This window comes from Orcinus orca, chromosome 1 (assembly GCF_937001465.1).
Source record: "Orcinus orca chromosome 1, mOrcOrc1.1, whole genome shotgun sequence".
NCBI classification, from domain to species: Eukaryota; Metazoa; Chordata; class Mammalia; order Artiodactyla; family Delphinidae; genus Orcinus; species Orcinus orca.
In genome coordinates this window covers 195,331,822-195,352,722 of record NC_064559.1, presented here as the reverse complement: position 1 = coordinate 195,352,722, position 20,901 = coordinate 195,331,822, and the positions used below count along the sequence as shown (strand labels likewise).

At 56.3% G+C, this 20,901-nt stretch overlaps 1 protein-coding gene across 3 annotated transcripts in view; it reads left to right on the top strand.

Annotated features, from left to right (window-relative positions):
- The first annotated feature begins 10,421 nt into the window (after positions 1-10,421).
- The window catches only part of EPHA8 (EPH receptor A8), a 35,950-nt gene continuing 25,470 nt past the window's right edge, over positions 10,422-20,901 (top strand). For all 3 annotated transcript variants that reach the window (XR_007478706.1, XM_049713213.1, XM_049713217.1), the window contains exons 1-2: positions 10,422-10,518; positions 15,805-15,869. Coding sequence is in view for 2 of the 3 variants with exons in the window: in XM_049713213.1 (XP_049569170.1) it covers positions 10,425-10,518; positions 15,805-15,869 (159 nt within the window). In the remaining variant the exon portion in view is untranslated. The remainder of the gene's footprint in view (positions 10,519-15,804; positions 15,870-20,901) is intronic.

The window sequence follows — 20,901 nt, the reverse complement described above, 5'->3', positions numbered from 1 at the left end:
GGGCGTTAAAGCTCTGTGTTTAACGGCCACAGTGGTCACGGCTGTCATCCGGGATTTCACGGGCTCGTGACACCTTTAGCTTCCTCCTTCGGAGACGACTTCATCATCGCCAGCACCCCAGCCCCTCGGCAGTGGTGGGGAGGGGAGGTGGGGTCAGAGCGCTGAGCTCCCACGTTGGGGTTCAAAGCCAGACTGACAGCGGTGGCGGGGCAGGGCCTTGGGTGGGACCCCCAGCTGCTGACGCAGAGCCAGCAGGCTGGAGGTGGGCTGGGCCAGAGGCAGATCTGAGTGTGGAGATGGGGATCCGGGCCAAGCGGGAGACGAGATCCGATCTGGAAGCCAGGAGGTCACAGCTGGGTGAGGTCAGGAACTCCAGAGTCAGCTGAGGGGTTGCAGAAATGGAGCTGAGAGAGTCCGAGGAGCGGGCTGTGAATTCCCGGCCACACTGGGAAGAGCGGCCCCTTCCTGCCGCCAGCTAGAAGCTGCTCAGATCTGTCAGGGCCCAGAAGCCCAGGGCTGCTGGGAGGGGTGGCCCTGGCTACAGTCTGACTTACCAGGGCTACTTCCAGCTAGAGCTCAGGACCAGCCCCCAGAAGCCGAGCTACCGAGGGTAGGATGTGGGATAGAACGTAGGTGATCAGGATCCTTGAATTCTTGGCTCACAGCAGCCACTCACCAGCTGGTACCTTTGAGCACATCATTCCCACCTGGAGCCCCCATTTCCTCCTTTATAAAGTGGGTGACCATAAGGTGGATGAGACAGACAAACAGGCATCTACCACACTCCGCTGGGTGCCAGGATGGAACGAGGCAACATGGACACAACACTTAGTGCACACCCTGCACAGCTTGAGAATTTACCCCAGTGAGCTGTTAGGATGACGAGGATGATTAAGGGGTGAGTGCCAGGGACACTGGGAGGGGGGCACCTAACGCAGACTTCTGGGCTTCAGTTCAGAGAAGGCTTCAAGAAGGAGGCGATGTCCAAGCTGAGACCGACTTGGAGAAGAAGAATTAGGCCCCTGGGGAAGTGGCAGGGCGAGGGGTGGGTGTTAGGAGACAGAGGCGTGTGCAAGGCCCCGTGCAGATAGGAGAAGAGTGCAGGGTGTGGCCACAAAGAGCAGAAGCCAGGCCGTGAAGGGCTTCGCTGCTCAGCCCAAGGAGCCAGGGCTTTCTCCTGGGGCAGTGGGATGGCTGCAGGCGGTAAGCAGGGGAGTGTCGCACTTTAGAAAGATTACCCTGCCTGCAGGTGGAAGCGGGACTGGAGGAGTGGCAAGGAGAGAGGGAGGTGATGGAGTTAAAGAGGGGGATGGATTCACTGGGTGGTCCCAAACCAGAACAGGGATGGTGGCTGGGCGATTCCTTGGGCGTCTGGGGAGGAGGCTCAGAGAGGCTGAGCCCCTGCCCATCGCTGTCTCCAGGCGAGGGACCAGGCTGTCTCCCCCTCATCAGCACTCCCTCCGCAGCCCAGGCCTGTTACCGGCAGCCCCAGGAAACATCCCCCTGGAGAGGCCCTGATGGACAAGTCACCACAGTGCCATCCCGCCCAGCCGGCCCCTCACTGGGTAATCTGCTTTCACCAGGAACATTGTCCTTCAGCGTCCCCCAGCTCCCAGCTCAGAGCAGGGAGGGCAGGGCGCACAGGGCTGAGAAGCTGTCTTTCTTCCCGGACAAATGACCTTGGGCCAGGGTCGGGAACAACTTGGCCAGAATTCAAACAGCCTGGGCCTCCAGCAGCCCTGGGCTCTTACCCCCTCTTCCAGTCACATCCCAGGGAGTAAATCTGCATCTGGGACAATTACAAACTAAACTGGACCCTTGGGAGCTCCTTCTAAGTGACCCCAGACGCAGATGGGTCTCCAGCTTCCGAGTTACACTCTGTCTCCTTCCCAAGAACCCCGGCCCAGGGAGTCATCTGGCCGAGAGTGACATACACTGGTTTGAGCGTCAGATATCCTTGGGTTCACATCTCATTTCGGCTACTTCCTGGCTGGGTGACCTTGGACAGCTTGCTCTCCCTCTCCAAGCCTCCAGGGAGCCTAAAGTAAATGGTATGATACCCCTGCAAGCTCGGTGTGGGGTGACTGGAGAGGGGACTGCAAAGCATCCAGCCCCCAGCTGGCACCGCGTAGATGGCGACCCCTTCTGGCTGCTCGTTTCCCTGCCATTGGGAAGCAGCACAGAGATCCACCCCACCTCTCCCTGAGGCTGGCATGTGAGCAAACCCACGGCCTGGTCCCCTATCCATGTCCTGGCTGCTCTGTGGTGAGATGGCCTCCTGTGAGGGCCATAGCACTGGACAAAGAGCCAGGAGATTGGGTTCTGGTCCCAGATTTGCTGCTGGCTGTGTGACCTTGGGGAAATCATTTGCCTTCTCTGGGCCTGTGACGCCTCCCCCCCTCCTCCCCACATGCACATCATTACCACCCTGTTTAGCTCTCCCTCCTTTGGGCTCTTCAGTAGCTTGTCGGTGTTGCCACCGTGGCCATGAAAGGATCTATTCTAGGTCTCTCTGTACTGGCAGACCATCAGTTCCCGCAGCCCCGTTGTTGTGCACCCCCCTCCAGCATGCAGCACAGCACTCCCCATCCTAACACTTCTGGGCCTCAGAAAATTGGGTGTAGAGAATGGGATGAAAGTGCAACAGGTTCCTTGCCCGCATGACAGAGGAGCACGTGGGCCCGGGAAGGAGGCCTGGTGCAGCTCTGCGGGGCGCCCTTCAGTTTGGAGGAGCAGCGATGAGGCTGCTCAGTGGCCAAGCAACGTAGGGCCAGGGCTGCCCCTGTGCTGCGGTGACGGTGGTGAAGGCAGCGGTCGTGGCGGCCGTGGTGCGGGTGAGAGTGGCCTCGGGGCTGGTCACGACCCTGGCTCGGCCTCCTGTAATCAGACCTTCCCAGGCAGTGAGGGAGCCCCTGCCCCTCCCGTCACACCCTCTGCCTCAGCAGCCTTAATGAAAATCAGACACAGATCTTTAGAGCTGCTTAGCATTTCAATACATTCAATATTGGGTATTACCAAGTCCCCCTCCTAAAGCTATTCCCTGCTCTGGAGAGGGGCCATCACTACCCACCCACCCCTAGCCCCACACTCACACCCACCCCCGGCAAGTCATGTCACCCAGACACTCTCATTCTCCTACACACACACACACACACACACACACACACACACACACAGGGTCTCTCTGTGTGTGTGTCTCTCTGTGTCTCTCTGCGTCTCTCTCCCTCCCTCCTTCTCTGTCTGACTGTCTCCCGCAAACACCCGCAAACACAGAGAGCTGCTCCCATCTGTCAGAGCGCTGATGTGGGCTCATCTCCTCCCGACAGGCAGCATGATGATAAGGTTATTTTTTAATATCGGGGATATTAATGCTCCTCTTTCTGATGATGAGCCACAGCCCGATCCCTCCTCCTCCCTGAGGAAGGTCCTGGGCCGGGCGGAGAACAGTGTGTAAGGGCTGTGATGCCTGAGGGCCTCCTGTGTGCCAGGCACCCTTTTAGTCACCATACCCCTTAAAGAGCAGGCGGTGGTGTCCCATTTTCCAGACCGGGACCTGAGGCTCAGAGGGGTGAAGTGACCTCCCAAAGACACACAGCTCAGGGAAGGGCCAGCACGCCCCCAGGGATAACCCACAAATTGTTGCCCAGTATGGCATCTGCTCTCCCTCGCTGCCAACCAACCCCGAGTCTGGACCTCCCACTCATCTGAGTACCCCCTCTCTCCCCTCTCCCAGCTGCCTCGAGACGAAGCCTGCGGGCTCTGCAACCACAGATCTGGGTTTGAATCCTGGGTCTGCCGCTTTGTAGCTGGGGCATCGTGGACAAATCATGTCCCCGCCACCCCCACCTGATTCTCCTCATTTATAAAGTGTAGATAATAATAGAACTTATTTCAAGGGCTGTTATTAAGATTAATAAGAATAGTGAATACTCTGCCACATCATCCTAGATGTTGAGAGGCCCTGGAGGCCTCCCCCACGCTGAGCAGCGCCCCAGAGAGGTAATGTCATTTGCCTGGAGTCACACAGGCAGGTAGTGGCAAAGAGAATCCAGCCCCCCTTCCAGGTCTGGGCCAGGCCCCCAAAAGGTGCCAGGACCAAGGCAAAAATCCTTACGGAGGTGGTCACATACTGGACATTGAGGATTTGGAGTCCAGCAAGAGCAGAGGTGGTCCCTGCTCTCACAGGAAGGTGCAGGTGAGTTTCCTAACTGAGCCAGGGTGTGGAGGTTCCGCAAGAGAGCTGACTTGGGCCAGGGCTCAGGAATGGCTTCCCTGAGGACGAGCAGGGGGTACTGGAGGTGGGGCGGGGGGCGTCATAAAGACCGAGTTGCAGAGGCAAAGGCTGTGCATGGGAGGGCACGCCACCACCGCACATTCGAGGAAGTGCAGACAGGGAGGCGGTGGTGCCTGGAGAGGTGACAGAGTCCAGACCACCTGGACAGGGCCTTGCAGGCATGGTAAGGATTGGGGTCTTTATCTAGCAGAGTAGTGGAAGGCTCTGGAAAGGTTCTAATCCGGGGAGGGGAGGGCACGGGGCAGGGCCCGGCCATGATATTTTGCACGGACCAGTCTTTCTGGCTGCAGTGTGGTGCACGACTGAAGGGGCTTAGAGAGTGTGCACGGGGGCCAGCGATGTGGCCCCCACAGTTGTCGTGGTTGGAGCTGATGGGGTTCAGGCCTGGCTGTTGGCCATAGTGAGGGGCAGATGGAGTCGAGATACGTTTGAGTGGTAAAATCAGAGGACTTGGGGTTGTCCTGGGTACACAGCTGATGGAGAAGGAGGAAGGCGGATGAAGCTCAGGTTCCTGACACGTACAACTGGGTGGATGGTGGTGTCGGACAAGGACCAGGCGTGGGACAGAGAATCACGGAGTGTGGATCTGGGCAGGGGGTGATTGGGGGACCGTGGAGGTGATAATGGACAAAGAGAAACAGAGAGGAAAAAAATAGGTCCGTGAGGACAGATGATTCCTTCAAGAAGTTTTCTGGGAAGGGGAGGAGAGAGGGATGGGCAAGGGGGATGAGGGATAAAGGAAGGGTTGGTCGTGTTTTTTCAGGACAGGAAAGACTTGAGCATGAAGGATTGAGCAGCCCAGACCTTTGAGGCGCGTCCCAATCTTGTCATCTTCCCGCTCCATTCTGCTGCTGGCCAGTGGTTCCAAACTGTGGAAGTGATTGATTATATGCAAACAGGAGGAAGCAATTAGTCCGTGCATGCCTGGTCATTAATAAGCCTCTTATGTATTTATAACAACACCTCATTTACCCTCCAACCCGAGAACAAACATCCAGAGACCAGCCAGGAATAAGCGGAAGAGACCTCTGAACAGCCCCAACCATTGACACCAATCTCATATATTCTTTACTCACGCGAAAGTCCCTCACTTAGAGCCCGTTGACTCTTACTTTACATGCAATGCTAATAAATATTCATTTTTTTAAAGTCCACAATAGATTCGAAGCAGCAATTTAGGGGGCAGTTGGCAACTCTCAGAGGTGGGAGCGCTACGGCAGAGAGCAGAGGCAGCTGACACCCTGAGAGTGAGGGAGGAGACAGAAATGCCATTAAGCAGAGAAGCCCGGGCTCATTTATTGGACAAGGGAAAATAGGTCCACCCACCTCTGTGGCCCTGAAGGCACCTCTGTCTCCTACTGTCCCTCAAGCCGTGGCTTGACTAACTCATCTCTAGGTCCTTTTCCACATGGAGATTCAATGATTCTGTGTTCACAGCCATGACTCTGAGCCCCTGAGAAAGGGCTGAATTACATTCGGTATTTTCTGCTTCAAGAGGACTTTTTTTTTGAAATATTTTAAATTGTAAATTTTATTTTAAGTTTTGGTGCCTACAGTTCCTGAAATAGTCCCTTATGTGGAGGGGGGTTTTGTAATTGCCTATTTAATGATCTGCTCTCCCGTTAGACGGACACTCTGTGCGGGGGGGCACCCCCATCTTATCCCCAGCATCTGACACAGCCCTGCAGGAGGGGCTCAGTACATAGCTGTTGAATTACTGAATTGATTAACAAAATTAATATTACATACTGAGCAATTGCACTCAACAAATATATTATTACACTTAATTCCACCTGTTTTTACTTTTTAATATAGCTACTAGAAAAAAATTAAGTTACATATGTGGCGCACGCTATATTTCTATCTGACAGGGCTGTCTTAGGCACTCCTGCCCTGGCTCTAGAAGTACAAAGTTTAAACACCTTCCCCGTCGTCCGGGTGAATCTCTCCTATGTAATGTAAGCTACTTCCTCACTAGTTCCTGGGGTGCTGCCTCCCCTCCAGCCTGGGAGCACATCACAGGCAGGGTACTATCTTATGACCTGGGAACCCCAGCACCAGCCCAGTGGAGGGCCAGCTCCACACTCCCTTCATGCCCGTTGCAACTCGGGAAAATGGGTACAGCAGGCACGTCACAGATGGGAAAACTGAGGCCCTAAGTGGGGAAGCAATGTGGGTTTCCTCTTAGGAAGCCGGCTAAGATCTCCAATGGCTCGTCCAGGCCTGGGGGAGAAGAAGAGGTTTCTATGCAAATGTGAGGAATGCCCGCCCCCTCGGGTCCCCTCACAGAGTGAGCCAGGTGGAGGGTGAGGCGGGGCAGCGGAGTGGTGTTTCTCTGCAGGAGTCTAGGCCCTGAGTGGACAGTTTGAGGCAATAAGACATCCAGGGCAGGGGCTAGGGTGGCTCAAGGATGAGCGGGGTTTAACCACTGGCCACTGAACCCAACCCCACACACTCACGCACACCCACCTCCCGCCAGACACCTCTTCTACCTGTGCCCAAAGTGACGCCCTGCATAGCTCATCCCTCAGAGTGCAGGACAGCCAGGCTCCAGCCCCCTCCTTTAAAGTACAGAATGCCTTCCAATCCTAGCTGTCTTTCTAGGTATCCAAGCACATTTGCACCTGTGAACTCATATGAGCCTCACAGCAACCCTCTGAGTTGGTGGCATATCGTCATTATGCATTATTCTCGTTATTCTCACATAGTTGGAGAAACTGAGGCTCAGAAAGGTACAGTGAGAAGAAATACTCTTGGGAGAGTATTTATCCCAGGAAACGGAGAGTGTAATGGGCTTGTCAGACGTTCCTGCAACCCCCCTTCCAACTCCCAGAAGGAAAAGATAAGGGTCAGGGAGGGGCCCTCAGGTGGGAAAGGACTGGCTCAGTGGCCTCCCTGCTTGGTCAAGTCCAGCCCTTTCCGCCCCACCTCCACCTTGCTCCATAGAGTAAGGTCCCAAGGCGCCAGTGTGCCAATGGGAGGGCGTGAGCACTGTTCAGATTCACCCCCTGGAGAGTTGAGGTCAAGTTCATGTAGCAGATCCGGCTAGCACAGCTGTGCAGCACTCCAGAAAGCAAGGTGTTCTGTAACCCAGAAACGCCTTCCAGCAGCGACGGCCTCAAGCACCTGGTCAATGGGGCGTGGGCTTCTGCCCGTCTGCTCATGATTTGCTGGGTCATTCAGCAAACGTCCCCAGAGCACCTACTGTGCACCAGAAGGATGCAACAGGACCCAGCCGGGACCCTGCCGTGGGCTTTCAGAACCCAGTCCGGAGAGGAGACACATTCCACAACCATCACGGATCCCGCTCGTGCGCCTCACAGAGTTTCCCACTCCGTCAGTCAGCCCTCACAAACCTCACTCTCCTTGTCTTTAAAATGGGGTGAGGGCTTCCCTGGTGGCGCAGTGGTTGAGAGCCCGCCTGCTGATGCAGGGGACACGGGTTCGTGCCCCGGTCCGGAAAGATCCCACATGCCGCGGAGCGGCTGGGCCCGTGAGCCATGGCCGCTGAGCCTGCACGTCCAGAGCCTGTGCTCCGCAACGGGAGAGGCCACGACAGTGAGAGGCCCACGAAACGCAAAAAAAAAAAAAAAAAAGGGGTGAAAGCCCCAAGTTGCAGGGATTCCATGAGAGAGGGATGCAGAGTCCAGCCTGGGAGGTGCACAGTGAGTGAAGTGAAGTGAAGTGAAGCTGGCAGGGGGTGCTAATGGCTTCTTCCTCCCCGTTGGCAGGCTGGCAACTTGCTACTTGGAAACCCCGGACAAGCAAAGGGGAAGGGGTGGGAGGAGAGACCCCAGGAGAGGGTGCACCTGGACTGGGGTGTCCTGGGAGTATCAGAGGGGCAGAGATACAACTGAAAGCAAACCACTCTTAGCCCGCAGAACATTTGGTGAAATGAATTTCTTATTTTGTCAAAGAGGATTCAGAACATGGAGCAGGCCCCTGACAGAGACCCTCATGCTCACCAAGTCTTCAAGGATTCCCCAGATTCCTCACCTGCAAAATGGACAAAACCCAGGTTTGGTTGGCTCCACCTCAACCTGGGGATGCAGAACCCCAGCCCCCAACAAAGCTTCCTCCACCAGCAAATATTTCTGGGAGCCCTGGCCGGGGTACAGGATGCCCATGAGTGCCGTGACTGCACACTGCACGGTCTGCATCTTTCTGCCCTACCTTGCCCACTGCCCCAGTGGCCCAGGAGCGAGGTGCCAGCCAGGGACTTTTCTGTCTAAAAGAAGCTCAGAAGGAAGGTCTAGAGGCCTGTGGCCACCTCTCTCCAGGTTTGCACACACTTGTTATTAAAATGTTTCCGTTAGCTGCCAACTTTAAATATTAAGAGACACCACATAAAAATTCCAGATATACAGCTTCTCTTGAACACGCAGAAAATTGGGCTCATACCCCCAGGGCAACGTTGACTGGAGCTGGGAACACTTCCCTTGGCAGGTTTCATTAGCCTGCCTGCCTGTCTCACATGGGCATTGGAGTTTGCCTCTCCGGGTCTAATCCAATCTGCTCCCCTGAACCCCAGCCCCCCTCACAGCGTCCCTGAACAGTCTCTAGCTAGTGTTGGTTTGAATGCTTCGGCTAACAGGGGGCTTACTACATCTTTGAGGCAGTTGGTCTGAGCTGTTAGAAAAGGGCTCCTAATACGAGCCGTCTTCCCCTTTCTGTAACAAAGAAAGACGCACAGGAAAGAAGTGGGTTTTGGAGTCCAGCGGATCTGGATCTGAGCACCTCTCTAGCATTTAACCAGCTGTGTGATCTAAGGCGAATGATGGCCTTTCTGCACTTCAGTCTCCTTAGCTGCACCTCCCCTGCGGGGCTGTGTGAGGCTTAAAGTAACGCAAGTTTATAAAGTGCCTAAAACAGGGTCTGGTACACAGCACACACTCCCCAAATGGCCTTTATCATCCCATGTAACCTCCAGCCGTTGGTCTAACTCTTCCCCAGTGAGCACAGGAGTGGAAGTGTATTCAGAGGGGGCTGAGCAGTGGTCTGCACCAGCTGAAAGGCAGAGCAGCGGTGAGACTTGCCCCAGTGGGCACACACTTGCCAGCCAGTCCCCAGGAGCTGCAGATCTCTTATCTGCTTCCTGGACAGCTTGGTCCACCAGGTGCTCACCGGGCTAGAGGCTGGTAGGTCAGGCTTCAGGAGGGAGCCCCACAACACTGTCCTCCCCCTACAGCCTGCAGCCTCCCCAGGATGAGATCTCTAATCCTGGGAACAGAATTGGAGTGAATGAAGTCAGGGGAGAGGAAAGCAGGGGATAGTAGCCACCATCATCCAAGCTGGCCACTGGCTGTGTGTCTGGCAGTACGCCGGGCACTTTACCTGGGTCCTTGAATATAGTTCTCAAAACCACCCTAGGACATAGACACCCTTGTCCCTGTTTTACAGACATGGAAGTTGAGACTCAGGGAGGTTAAGAAACTCGCCCAAGGCCAGCATTGAAACATCTGTCTGGTCCCTGAGCCTGAGCTCATGATCACTGCACTCTAAGGCCTCCCGGGGTGCCCAGTCATTGGGGTGGGGGAGGGGAGAGAACGTTTAAGTAAAAGTGCTTCTGAGTTTGCCTCTGAGCCTCTGTCCGTGAACTAGTGTGTATGCATCACCCCACGAGGCACTTTCTGGGGGCGCGTGTGCCTGAGGGTCACGTGTGTAAGAGAGTGTGCCCGCGTGTGTCCACGCGGGGCCTCCCCGGGTGGGTCCGTGGGTCCCGGTGTCGCGTGGCGTCCGAACCGTGGCTGGGTGCGCGGTGGCTGAGTCCACGTGCAGACGTGGGGCGCGCGCCGCCCCCGAAGGTACGCGCGGGCGAGGGCGAGCGTGCGCACGGGCGGCGGTCTGTGGTGTCCGCGGGTCGGTGTCCACGAGTCGGTGTCCGCGGTGCGGGCTCCGTGTCCCCCCCACCCGCCTCGGTGCTGATTGGCTCGGCGCCGTGACGGGCCGGCCCCCGCCCGGGGCGGCGGCGGCGGCGGGCGCGGGTGCCCGCGTGTGCGCTGCGAGTCGGCTTGTGCGCCGGTGTGTGCGCCCGGCAGCCGGGTGTGCGGGTGAGCAGGGAGCGCGCCGACGCGCGGGCCGCTGCGGCCGAGCCCAGGGTGCGCGGCGTCCCCGCCAGCCCGGCCCGGCCATGGCCCCCGCTCGGGGCCGCCTGCCCCCGGCGCTCTGGGTCGTCACGGCCGCGGCGGCGGCTGCCACCTGCGTGTCCGCGGCGCGCGGCGAAGGTGAGCGGCGGCGGCGGCGGCGGCGGCGGCGGCGGCGGGGCGAGGCGGGGCGGGGCGGGGGGGGGGGCGCCGAGGGGCCTGGGGGCGCGGCGCGCGCAACCAGAGCGAGGCTCAACTTCCTTTCCCTCGACCCCGAATGCCAAAGGAGCTGGGATCTCTGGGTCTGGGGGGCAGGCGTGGCACCGCGGGTGAGACCTGGGGTCAAGGGATAGAGCGATGGCGATGGGGACAGGACTGAGGGAGAGGGACCGGAGGGCTTGAGGATGAGGGACAGAGACACCGGGGCAGGGACAGGAGGACAAGGACTGAGGGATTCGGAGCGGGGGACAGGGAACTGAGGCTCGGACACTGGGGATGAGGAGACAGGACGGGGGGACAGAAGACAGGAGAAGAGGTATAGGGCAGAGAGGAGACAGGGCAGGGGACAGGGGTGGGGACAGAGGACAGAGAGCAGAGGGACACAAGGACGCAGGATGAGGTTCGGGGCAAGGAGGATCAGAGAACAGGACTGGGTTTGGGGGAAGATGGGAATGAGCGGCAGCAAGTGAGGGTCTTGGAAGTGGGCCGGGCTGGAGGGTTGGAGGACTGGGGGAGAATGAGGGACAGCAGCCAGGGGGTGAGAGCCGGAGGGGAGGCAGCTTTGGTGGGCACTGGGGAGAAGGAACCAGTGAGGAGGGGGCTGAGAGGGCTGCAGATGGAAAGGCCCTGGAGAGCTGGGTCTTGTCCGGAGTCAAGGCTGGGGCAGTCTGGTCACTCAGGGGACACAGGATGGGCGTGAGGGCTGAGCAGTCGGAACCAAAAGGGTCTGGGTCTCCACACACCTATGTGCAAGCGTTCACGCGCGCACACACACGTACATCTTAGCCCCGCTGGACACTCCAGGTCCGGCTCAGGATGCCACCCTGGGTTCTGCTCCTCACGCCAGCCCCTGCCCTGGACCTCCTCTGCTTTTGCAACTCTGCCAGAGTGAGGCTAGACCTGGTGCTCTGTGCAGAATCCTGGGACTGACATCCTGGGTCCAGAGCTGTGTTCTCACTCTGGCAGGATGAACTTCCAGATTCCAGGAAGCTCCAGAGCCAGTGTTCCTCATCCACGCTCAGATATACCACAGATCCACCCCCTCACACACGAACGGCTCACAGAGATGCAGTCGTACCCACAACCGGACATGCACAAACAAACATGTTAGGATTCACACGCCAAGACCCAGTCCTGTAGAGACTCATGTGCATGGACAGCCCCCTCCCCACACCATAGTCAGATGCACGGAAATGCGGCCAGTACACATGTGCACACATATACATGTAAAGATTCATGCGCATGAAAATATGCACATCCATGGGCGGACACCACACATATAAAAAGACCCTCAAACTTGCATTCATGTCCACAGAAATGCATGTGCACAGAATAAACGCACAGAGACATGGATAAACTCATAATCTCCAATGAAACAGGGGCCATGCAGGGAGCAGGGACCATAGCAAGGGAGCTGAGGGGAAGAGTGCACAAGGGGCCTGGGAGCTCTTGGGGCTGTGGCCTGAGGACACGGTTTTCCCAGGGTCGGGTGGGGTGAAGGGGACAGATTCTTCACCCAGCAGGATTCTGAAGGGCCCACACCAAGGCTCTGGGCGTTGGGTGGTGCATCCCCCGCTCCTTGCTTCAACTCTCTTCTCCAGCGAGGAGCCAGCACCCTCCAGAATCCCAGGCTGGCAAACCCCAGAGCCCCTGGGGAGGGGACTTTGACCAGGCTCCCGAGCAGAGGACGGACCATTAGCCTGGGAGAGAGGATGTGTCCAGGGAGGGGTGACAGTTGGGGAAGAGGCAAGGTCTCAAAGAGAGGAAGGGGGGATGTCTGTCAAGGGTGAGAAGGAGGGAGACGTTGTCCAAGGGCCAGGCCATACCTATCTGATCAACACAGCAGGGTACCCATGGCTGGACATGGGTTACCCACGCAGGTCTGACAGTCCTGGGTGGAGACCTGGGGCATGGGTTCCACGTAGAACAGCCAGGAGTCCCTGGGCTGGTGCAGAGCCAGGATCGGCCAGGGAGACTGTTGGAACTCAGGGAGGGGGCTCTTTTCCCAGCTGGGGTCCTGCAAAGGTGACAGTGCCCCAGGCTGCCCAGGTGCCCATATGCCAGGTCCCTCACAGTGCTGGGGACGGTCCTACACCTGCAGAGATGCCCCTGAGCCCCACCAGGCTCGAACCCTTATCACTCTGTGGTGTGGATTATACACCACTTTGGGTTGATCTCCAAGGCATTCACATCTTGGCTGACATCCCCTGGCCACCCTGAACTCTCCAGCCTCACCATCATGCGCTGCGTCCTCAGGGAATGTAAATCAATTTAGGTATTAGTCTCAGTGAAATGGAATGGGGGAAGGTGACAGTGCTGGAGAAAAAAAGAAATCGCATAATGCCTTCCACAGTCGAATAGGAGAGGCTTAGGAATTATCTGTGCTTCTCAGAGCAGGAGAGGGACCCGTTTGATCCCCCAGAATAGCCTGGCAAGTAGGCCCAGGAAGGATGCCTACAGACATCTTGCTGATGAGGAAACCGAGGCACAGAGGGGTTAAGTGGTTGCTTCACTGAAGGCCCTAAGAGACCATGGGTCCAATCCTCCCACTTACAAGTGGGGAGACAGGCCCAGAGAGGGTCATTGACTTCACAGATGTCACACAGACCTGCAGTCCAGCAGTGCAAGAGGCAGGAGAGAGCCCAGCCCAGGTGAGCAGAAGGGTTGGAATCTCCAAGGGAGTTCAGGCCCAAGCTGGATGGGCGTAACGCTGGAATTCTCTCCAGCCCTGATGAGCCCTCCTGTGGGCCTGGAGCTTCCCATGAGAGACACTCTGTGTTCCCCCCACAGAAGGGGACATGAGGTAGGGAAGAAGGGGACAGAGGGGGAGGAGGGGAGGGGATGGACAGAGAAGGGTCTGGAGGGAATTGGAGCAAGCAGCCCTGGAATCCTATAACTCCTCCTGAATCCAATAGCATTGACTTCTGACTTATTTTTGGATTATCTGAGCCCCCTGGCTGACTGATCAGGAAGCAGCTGCAGGTGTGGTTGGGGATTTCCAGAGGGGAGGGAAGGGTCTAGAAAGTGGGGTCTGCAGGCAGTTGCCTCTAGAGTTAGGGTGTTCATGGGGAGAAGTCCCAGTGGGGGACATTCATTGCCCCTGGGTAGGGGCAGGTCTGAGCTGTATCCGGGTGATGCTGGTGAAGGGCTGAGACCCCATCTGGGATGTGGGTGGGGCAGGGGAGCCCACACGTCCCCTTTCCCCACCCTCTCCCCAAACTGGGCCCTGCTGGTCTGGGGGAAACTGCAGTGCGGCCCCCTCCCCCTCCCCCCAGCCAGCAGGAGGAGAGAGCTGCCTGACCCAGTTTTCTCTCCATTGCCTGAGAGGGAGGGAGGGAGGGAGGGAGGGAGGCGGGAAGGCTTCTCTGCCTGTGCCCCTGGCATGAGGCCGGCTGGGCTCGGGGAAGGGAGATCCCTCTGCGGACACTGGCTCCATCCCCTGATCCCACCTGGCCCCTGGGGACCCAGGGGAGGACCTCAGAGGCCCCTTCCTGGTTCGGCAAGTCATCTCTCCAGCCAGCCTCTGGGGCCCCTGACAATAGGTGGGGAGGGTGAGAGGAGAAAGAGGAAGAAAATCAGCGAATAAGAACATCCTCACTCCTACATTTCCTGAGGACACTTGTCTCCATCTTTGAGGGGCAGGCGCAGAGCTATGCAAATCTCAGGCAGAAGGATACCCAGCCTTTCTTAGGGGAAAGTTCCAGGAGGGCCCCGTTTGAACCCTCTGTGACCTGCCGGAGTCTGCAGATTGGGTTGTTTGGAAGCCCCTGGTTGCTGGCTGGGAGAGGGGGTACATAGAAGAGAAAGTGAAATGAAAGCTGTGGACCTTGGAGCCCAAAGCCCTTTCATCAGCTAGATCAAAGGAAGCAGGGGCCCAGAGAGGGGAAGGGACTTACCCAAGGACACACAGCAGTTAGAGACAGTGCTGAGATTCAAGCCCTGCTCTTCACAGTTTAGTGCATCTTTATCACCTTAAAGTGAGTGGATGGCTCCTAGGTCCCAAGAGAGAGGCAGGAGGGCCAGGACTTAGGGAATAGGAACGAGCTTTAGTAAGGCATTGACTCCAGGCTTTACAGTTTACCCTCGCCCACCCTTACATATTATTATCCCCATTTTACAGATGAGGAAATTGAGGTTCGGTGAAGTGCAGGTCACCTGCTACCAAGTAGCTGTATTGAGATATGAACCCAGTGATGTCTGATTCCGAAGGCAGGCTCTTTTCTCCACCCTGTTGTTGGTACTTTGCAGGGTCCCCTTTGAGGGTCTGGCTTAGAGTAAACTTGCCTTTGAGGCCAGCGCTCCTTCCCACCACAGTGACAGCCCAGAGGTTCTGCTCCTTGGGCTCAAGCTACCAGGGCTGGTGGCCTTGTCTGTGGTGCCCTGGATGCCAGCCCTGCAGCTACACCTGTGGGGCTCCAGGCACGTTCCTGATCTTCACCGAGGCTCAGTGTTTTCATCTGGAAAATGGAGATAAGAATGAACACCTTTCAGCCGTGTTGTGCGGGCCGCAGATGAGGCATCTCAGGCTCCCCTAGCAGAGCCCAGCACGTAGCAGGTGCTCCGTACGAGGCAGCTCTTCTTCCTCCAAGACCCTCCACGTCCCGTGTGCACAGAGGACCTGTTGGTGCGAGGCACCCACTGGGGGACACTGGTGATGGGAAAGCTGGGGCCAGTCCTCTGGGGGGAGGTTTGACCTAACAGCGCGAACATCGGTGGGTGCTTTTGAACGCCATCATGTCCCATGAGTGGCCCAGGGTCAGGTCATCTTCACAAGTCCCTGTAAGGCAGGCATCACTGTCACCCCATTTTAGGGGAGGAAATGGGGGCTTGGGGAAGGGAGGAAACTTGCTCAGGGACACACAGCGTCTAACTGACAGAGCTGGGATTCTGACCCAAGACCCCTGGACTGCTGAGCCCAGCTCCTAGCCACCCCACTGCACCACCAACCAGGGTAGCCTGGCACTCGGGGCAGCTTGTGTTCTGGGAGGTGAGAAGATTATGTTTTGGCTGTGATGGTGGAAGAAGGTTTCAAGGAAGAGAAAGAACTTGAACTGAGCCTTGAAGGATGGGGAAGTGAGAAAGGACCCAGAGACTGGAGCTGACGTGTTTGGGCTGAGAGCAGACCAGTGTGGCCAGGCTGGGCTGGTCCTATGGGACTGGGGAATGGGGGCCCAGGGGTCTGATGTGCTCTTGTTTCCTGTTCTACAGTGAATTTGCTGGACACGTCGACCATCCATGGGGACTGGGGCTGGCTCACATATCCCGCTCACGGGGTAAGTGATGGGCAGTGGGGCCAGTGTTGTCCCTCTGTGAGCAGGGAGAGGCTGTGACTCACAGTCTTATCACCAGACAGATCAAAAGGAAGCAGAGGCCCAGAGAGGTGAAGGGACTTACCCAAGGACACACAGCAGTCAGAGACAGAGCTGCTGATGTCTTAAATTTAGTGCATGCAGATCTTTGGGATTCCAGAACCGACCCTAGTGCCGCCTCCTGATTCTCCAAGTCTGAGGCGTGGATGTGGGATGCTTATGTCTGTGTCCCAGGCCCATCTGGCCTCCATGGTCTTGGCACTGTGCCTGGCACACGGTGCGCCCTCATTAAATGTATAATCGTCATCATTGTTATTAGTGTGTAGTATGGTTACATCTCAGTAAATTTCCTCCTGCAAACGTGCTCAGAAATGCACACACACAAGCACGCACATCCCCACCATAGACACAAACGCATCATACACCCAGGACTTCTTTCATGAACCCTTTGGCAGCCCCCATGCCTCTGGAGACAGAGGGATAATAATATATTGATGACGATGATGATGATGATACTGGTATTTGAATATTTCTTTACTTTGGGGTAAGATTGTCATCTGGGCTCTCTGTGGCCTGTGACTGGGGTCAGGACGAGCCCAACTCCTCTCTCTCTGGGGGTCTCGTCCCCAGGTATCAGTAAGCTGAGTCTGCTGTCATCAGCCCCGATGCACCAGGCTTCAGGGAGCTGGAGGGGCAGGCCAGGGACCCCCGAGAGCCCAGAGGACCCCCTTCTCTGCCTGAGGACAAAGGCTGGGTCCTGGGATGTCCCTTTACCCCCCAGGGCCTCAGTCTCTCCCTGTGAAGCACTCTTTTGTGTGTCCCACGTGGCTGTCTCCCGGGGTGAGCGTGGGTGTGGAAGGGCTTTGGCATGGTGAACCGGTTCTGCCAGTGGCAGGGGCTGACCCGTGAGCAGGTGACTGCCTGGATGTCGGTTGGGTCAGCATCTCCCCTGAGACCCAGCAGCTAGGAAGGAATGGGCCTGGCTCCCCGGCTTGGCTCTGGGTATCTCTGTCCCTCTGTCCCACTCAGAGCTTAGGACTTGGTTTTTAGGGTAACAAGAAGTTGGAAGGGTTTTAAGCGGGGGGTGAGGAATATGGCCAGACTTGGGTTTTGGTCGATCACGTTGGTGATCTAAGGTTCTTTTGTTTACTGGGTGCTATAAAGAGGGGCTCAGGGAATTCCCTGGCGGTCCAGTGGTTAGGACTCCGCACTTTCACTGCTGAGGGCACAGGTTCAATACCTGGTCGGGGAACTAAGATCCCGCAAGCTGTGTGACAACCAAAAAAAACAAGAGTGGCTCAGAGTTACCTCATTTCGTTTAGGAGTTAGAACAAATAACTTATATTCACATAGCTCTTAACAAGTCATGGACGTTATCTCGTTTCATCCCTACTACCAATCCTGCAAGTGGGTGCAGCCACCCCATTGCACAGATGAGGAAGCTGAGGCTCAGAGCAATGAGAAAAAGCCACCATCAGACAGGTTCCAAGTGATGGACGCAAACACAGATCTCTCTGGGCCTGGAGCCTGTGTTGAGTCCCTTGTGCCACCCTGTGAAGGGGTGGGAACCAATGCTGCATTATCTACTGAGCCAGGGACGACCTCCCATCATTATGGGGCCTGGAGATTGGGCTTGCCCAGAGGGGAAAGAAGGTTTCCAAACTCTAGATCCTGAACCTGTGCCAGGCTGGCAGGTGAAACACACAGATGCCCACATCCAGTGGGTCTGGGGAGGGGCCTGGGAATCCTTTGTTTAATAAGTGTCAGCTGGGTGGAGAGTGATGGTCCTTGAGGTTCCATCCACCCTTCTGATTCTGGAGTTTGTTAAGCACCCTGGGTAGCAGGGTCATCCAGGACTGTTCCAGCATCACAGAGTTATCAGATTGTCCGCCAGGCCACAGGCCTAAAGCCAGCGGTGCTGGGTCTGAACGAGCTGGTGCTGTGCCACCTCTCATCAGTGTGACTCAGGCCAGTCGCTTTACCTCGCCTCCACCTCCTCGTTTATAACACAGGGATGATCACAGAACCTGTTCCACGCAGTTTTCATCCGTGAGATGATGCGGGAAAAGGACAATCGTACTGGCAAGAAACCAGATGCTCTGAGAGGTTAAGCATCTCTGCTAAGGTCAGGAGAGCCTGGCCCCAGAGCTCATGCTTTTAACCAGGCTGCGCCCCTCTCTTTGGACCCCTCCTTCCACATACTGGGTGGTACTCCACCTTACCTGGTGAATTAACAGCCATTCGTGAACTTTCCTTTTTTTTTTTTTTGCGGTACACGGGCCTCTCACTGTTGTGGCCTCTCCCGTTGCAGAGCACAGGCTCCGGACGCACAGGCTCAGTGGCCATGGCTCACGGGCCCAGCCGCTCCGCGGCATATGGGATCTTCCCGGCCCGGGGCACGAACCCGTGTCCCCTGCATCGGCAGGCAGACTCTCAACCACTGCGCCACCAGGGAAGCCCGTGAACTTTCCTTTTTATTGTCTCACTTGATGAAGTAGATGAAAGGGGCAGGCATTAGCTACGCCCTTTGACCCATGAGAAGCCCAAAGCTCAGAGAGGGAATGTGATATACCCAGGGACGCACAGCTGGTTTGCTGCATTCTGTTCCGGGAGGGGGACAGAGTTCCAGAGCGGTGGGGGGGGGGGGGGTTGGAGGAGGAGTGTGCCAGGGGGCAGAGAGGTGGCTGGGGTGGGAGTGCCCCAGGTGGAGAACAGGGCTGATTCCGCCCTTTCCTCCAGGAATTTATGCCCCTCTGGGTGTCTGCAGCAGCCCCTGGGCTGAGCCAGGCCATTGGCGCTGGTGGAGCGGCTGGAGCAGACTCAGATTGAGCTGATTAATTTATCCAGGTCCCTGGCAGGAAACAGACAGCGAGCAGCTGGCTGGCTCTTTGGTGCTCCATTAATTGTGACAATGACTTTAACCCCAGATGTGACTCAGTGCTGCCCAGAGCCCCAGCTGCAGAGCGGGGTGCAGCGTGGGGGCCCTTCTTGGAGTGGGGCGTGCAGGAGCCACGCAGCCTTTCAGGTGAGGCGGGCACGCCCTGGACTGCTTCCCCAGTGGTCCCTAGAGGCAGGCACAGGTGGGCTGGGAAGAGGCTGCCCATTCAGCTTCATACCAGTCCTGTTTCTCGGGTGCCTTCTGTGCCAGGCCCAAGCTAAGCACTTTGTAGGCATCTCCTTTCATCCTCTCAAGCCTCACTGAAGTGGGGCCTTTCTGAGCCCCTCTTACAGATAAGGGCACTGAGGACTGGCATATATAACTGGCCAAGACGAAGTCAGACCGAGGGGCTTTCGTCAGGCAGGAAAGACTTGAGATGCCCACAGTCCCCACTCCAGAGTTTGTGGGACAGCTCAGGACCCCGCAGATTCTCGGAGCCCCATGAGGCGTGGTCTTCACCTCCTTCCTCCCCTCCCCGACCCCCTGCTTAAGCAGTAGGATCTCTAGTTCAAGGACAAGACACACAGAGGCCCAAGAGAGATCAAGGCGCTACATCTCTGGTGGAGCCAGGACAGGGACCCAGAGCCTGGCCCCTCCCTCTGCCCTTGGCCACCAGCCCCTCCCCCCCCTCCTCCGGAGTCCACTGAACTCAGCCCACCAGTGACTGCCCCTGGCTGATCAGCATTCTGCAGCTGAGGAAGCTGGGGCCCAGAGAGGAGCAGCAATTTGCCCAACGTCACACAGCCATTTAGAGACTGACCCAGGCCCAGAACCCAGGCCTCTGGACTTTCGGATCATTTCACAACACTGTGTCTTCAGTACGACGCTTCTGTGTCCACACTGGGCTTGCAGAACATTACTTACACCTCCCAGCTTCTGCTGGGGCTCGTCCCTCCCATCCCTGAAGGAGGGTCCTGCTTCAGCCTACAGGAAGGTTCGCCATACCCTATGTGCCCACTCCCTTCCATGTGTCACCCTCCACACCTTTTCTGTGAGGACGTGAGGTGCTTGGGGGCAGGGAGTATTTCTGGTGTATTTCTTTCTTTTTTAAAAAGAAAATTGTGATAAAATACACTTAACATAAAATTTACCATCTTAACCATTTTTAAGCCTACAGTTCAGTGGTATTAAGTACATTCACGTTGTTATATGAGCATCACCACCCTCCATCTCTAGAAGTCTTTCATCTTCCCAGACTGAAGCTCTGTATCCATTAAACTGTAACTCCCATGGCCCCTTTCCCCTGGCAAGTACCACTCTACTTTCTGTCTCTAGGAATCTGACTTAAGTACCTCGGATAAGTGGAAGCATACAGGATTTGTCCTTTTGTGTCTGGTTTATTTCACTTTGCATAATGTCCTCAGCGTTCCTCCGTGTCGTTGCAAGTGTCAGAATTTCATTCATTTTTAAGACTGAATAATATCCCATTGTATGGATAGACACATTTTGTTTATCAGTTCATCCACTGATAGACATTCGTGTTTCCACCTTCGGGCTGCTATGAACATGGATGTGCAAATGTCTGTGTCCCTATAAATAAATAAATATTTTTAAATTTTTATTTATTTTTTGGGTCTTAGTTGCGGCACGAGGGCTCTTCGTTGCAGTGCGCAGGCTTCTCTAGTTGTGGCATGCAGGTTTTCTCTCTCTAGTTGTGGCGCATGGGTTCCAGAATGCGTGGGCTCTGTAGTTGCGGTGCACCGGCTGTCGTTGAGGCATGCAAGCTCAGTAGTTGTGGCCCAGGGGCTTAGTTGCCCCGTGGCATGTGGGATCTTAGTTCCCTGACCAGGGATCGAACCCACGTCCACTGCATTGGAAGGCAGATTCTTTTACCACTGGGCCACCAAGGAAGTGCCCCCTGCTTTTGTTTCTTTTGGCGTGTACACGCAGAAGAGGAATTTACGGTAATTCTATGTTTAATTTTTTGAGGAACTGCCATAGTGTTTTCCACAGTGACTGCACCAGTTTACATTCCCACCAGCGATGCACAGGGTTCCTCACCAACACTTGTTATTTTCTGTTGTTTTGATAATAGCTAATGGGTGTGAAGTGGTATCT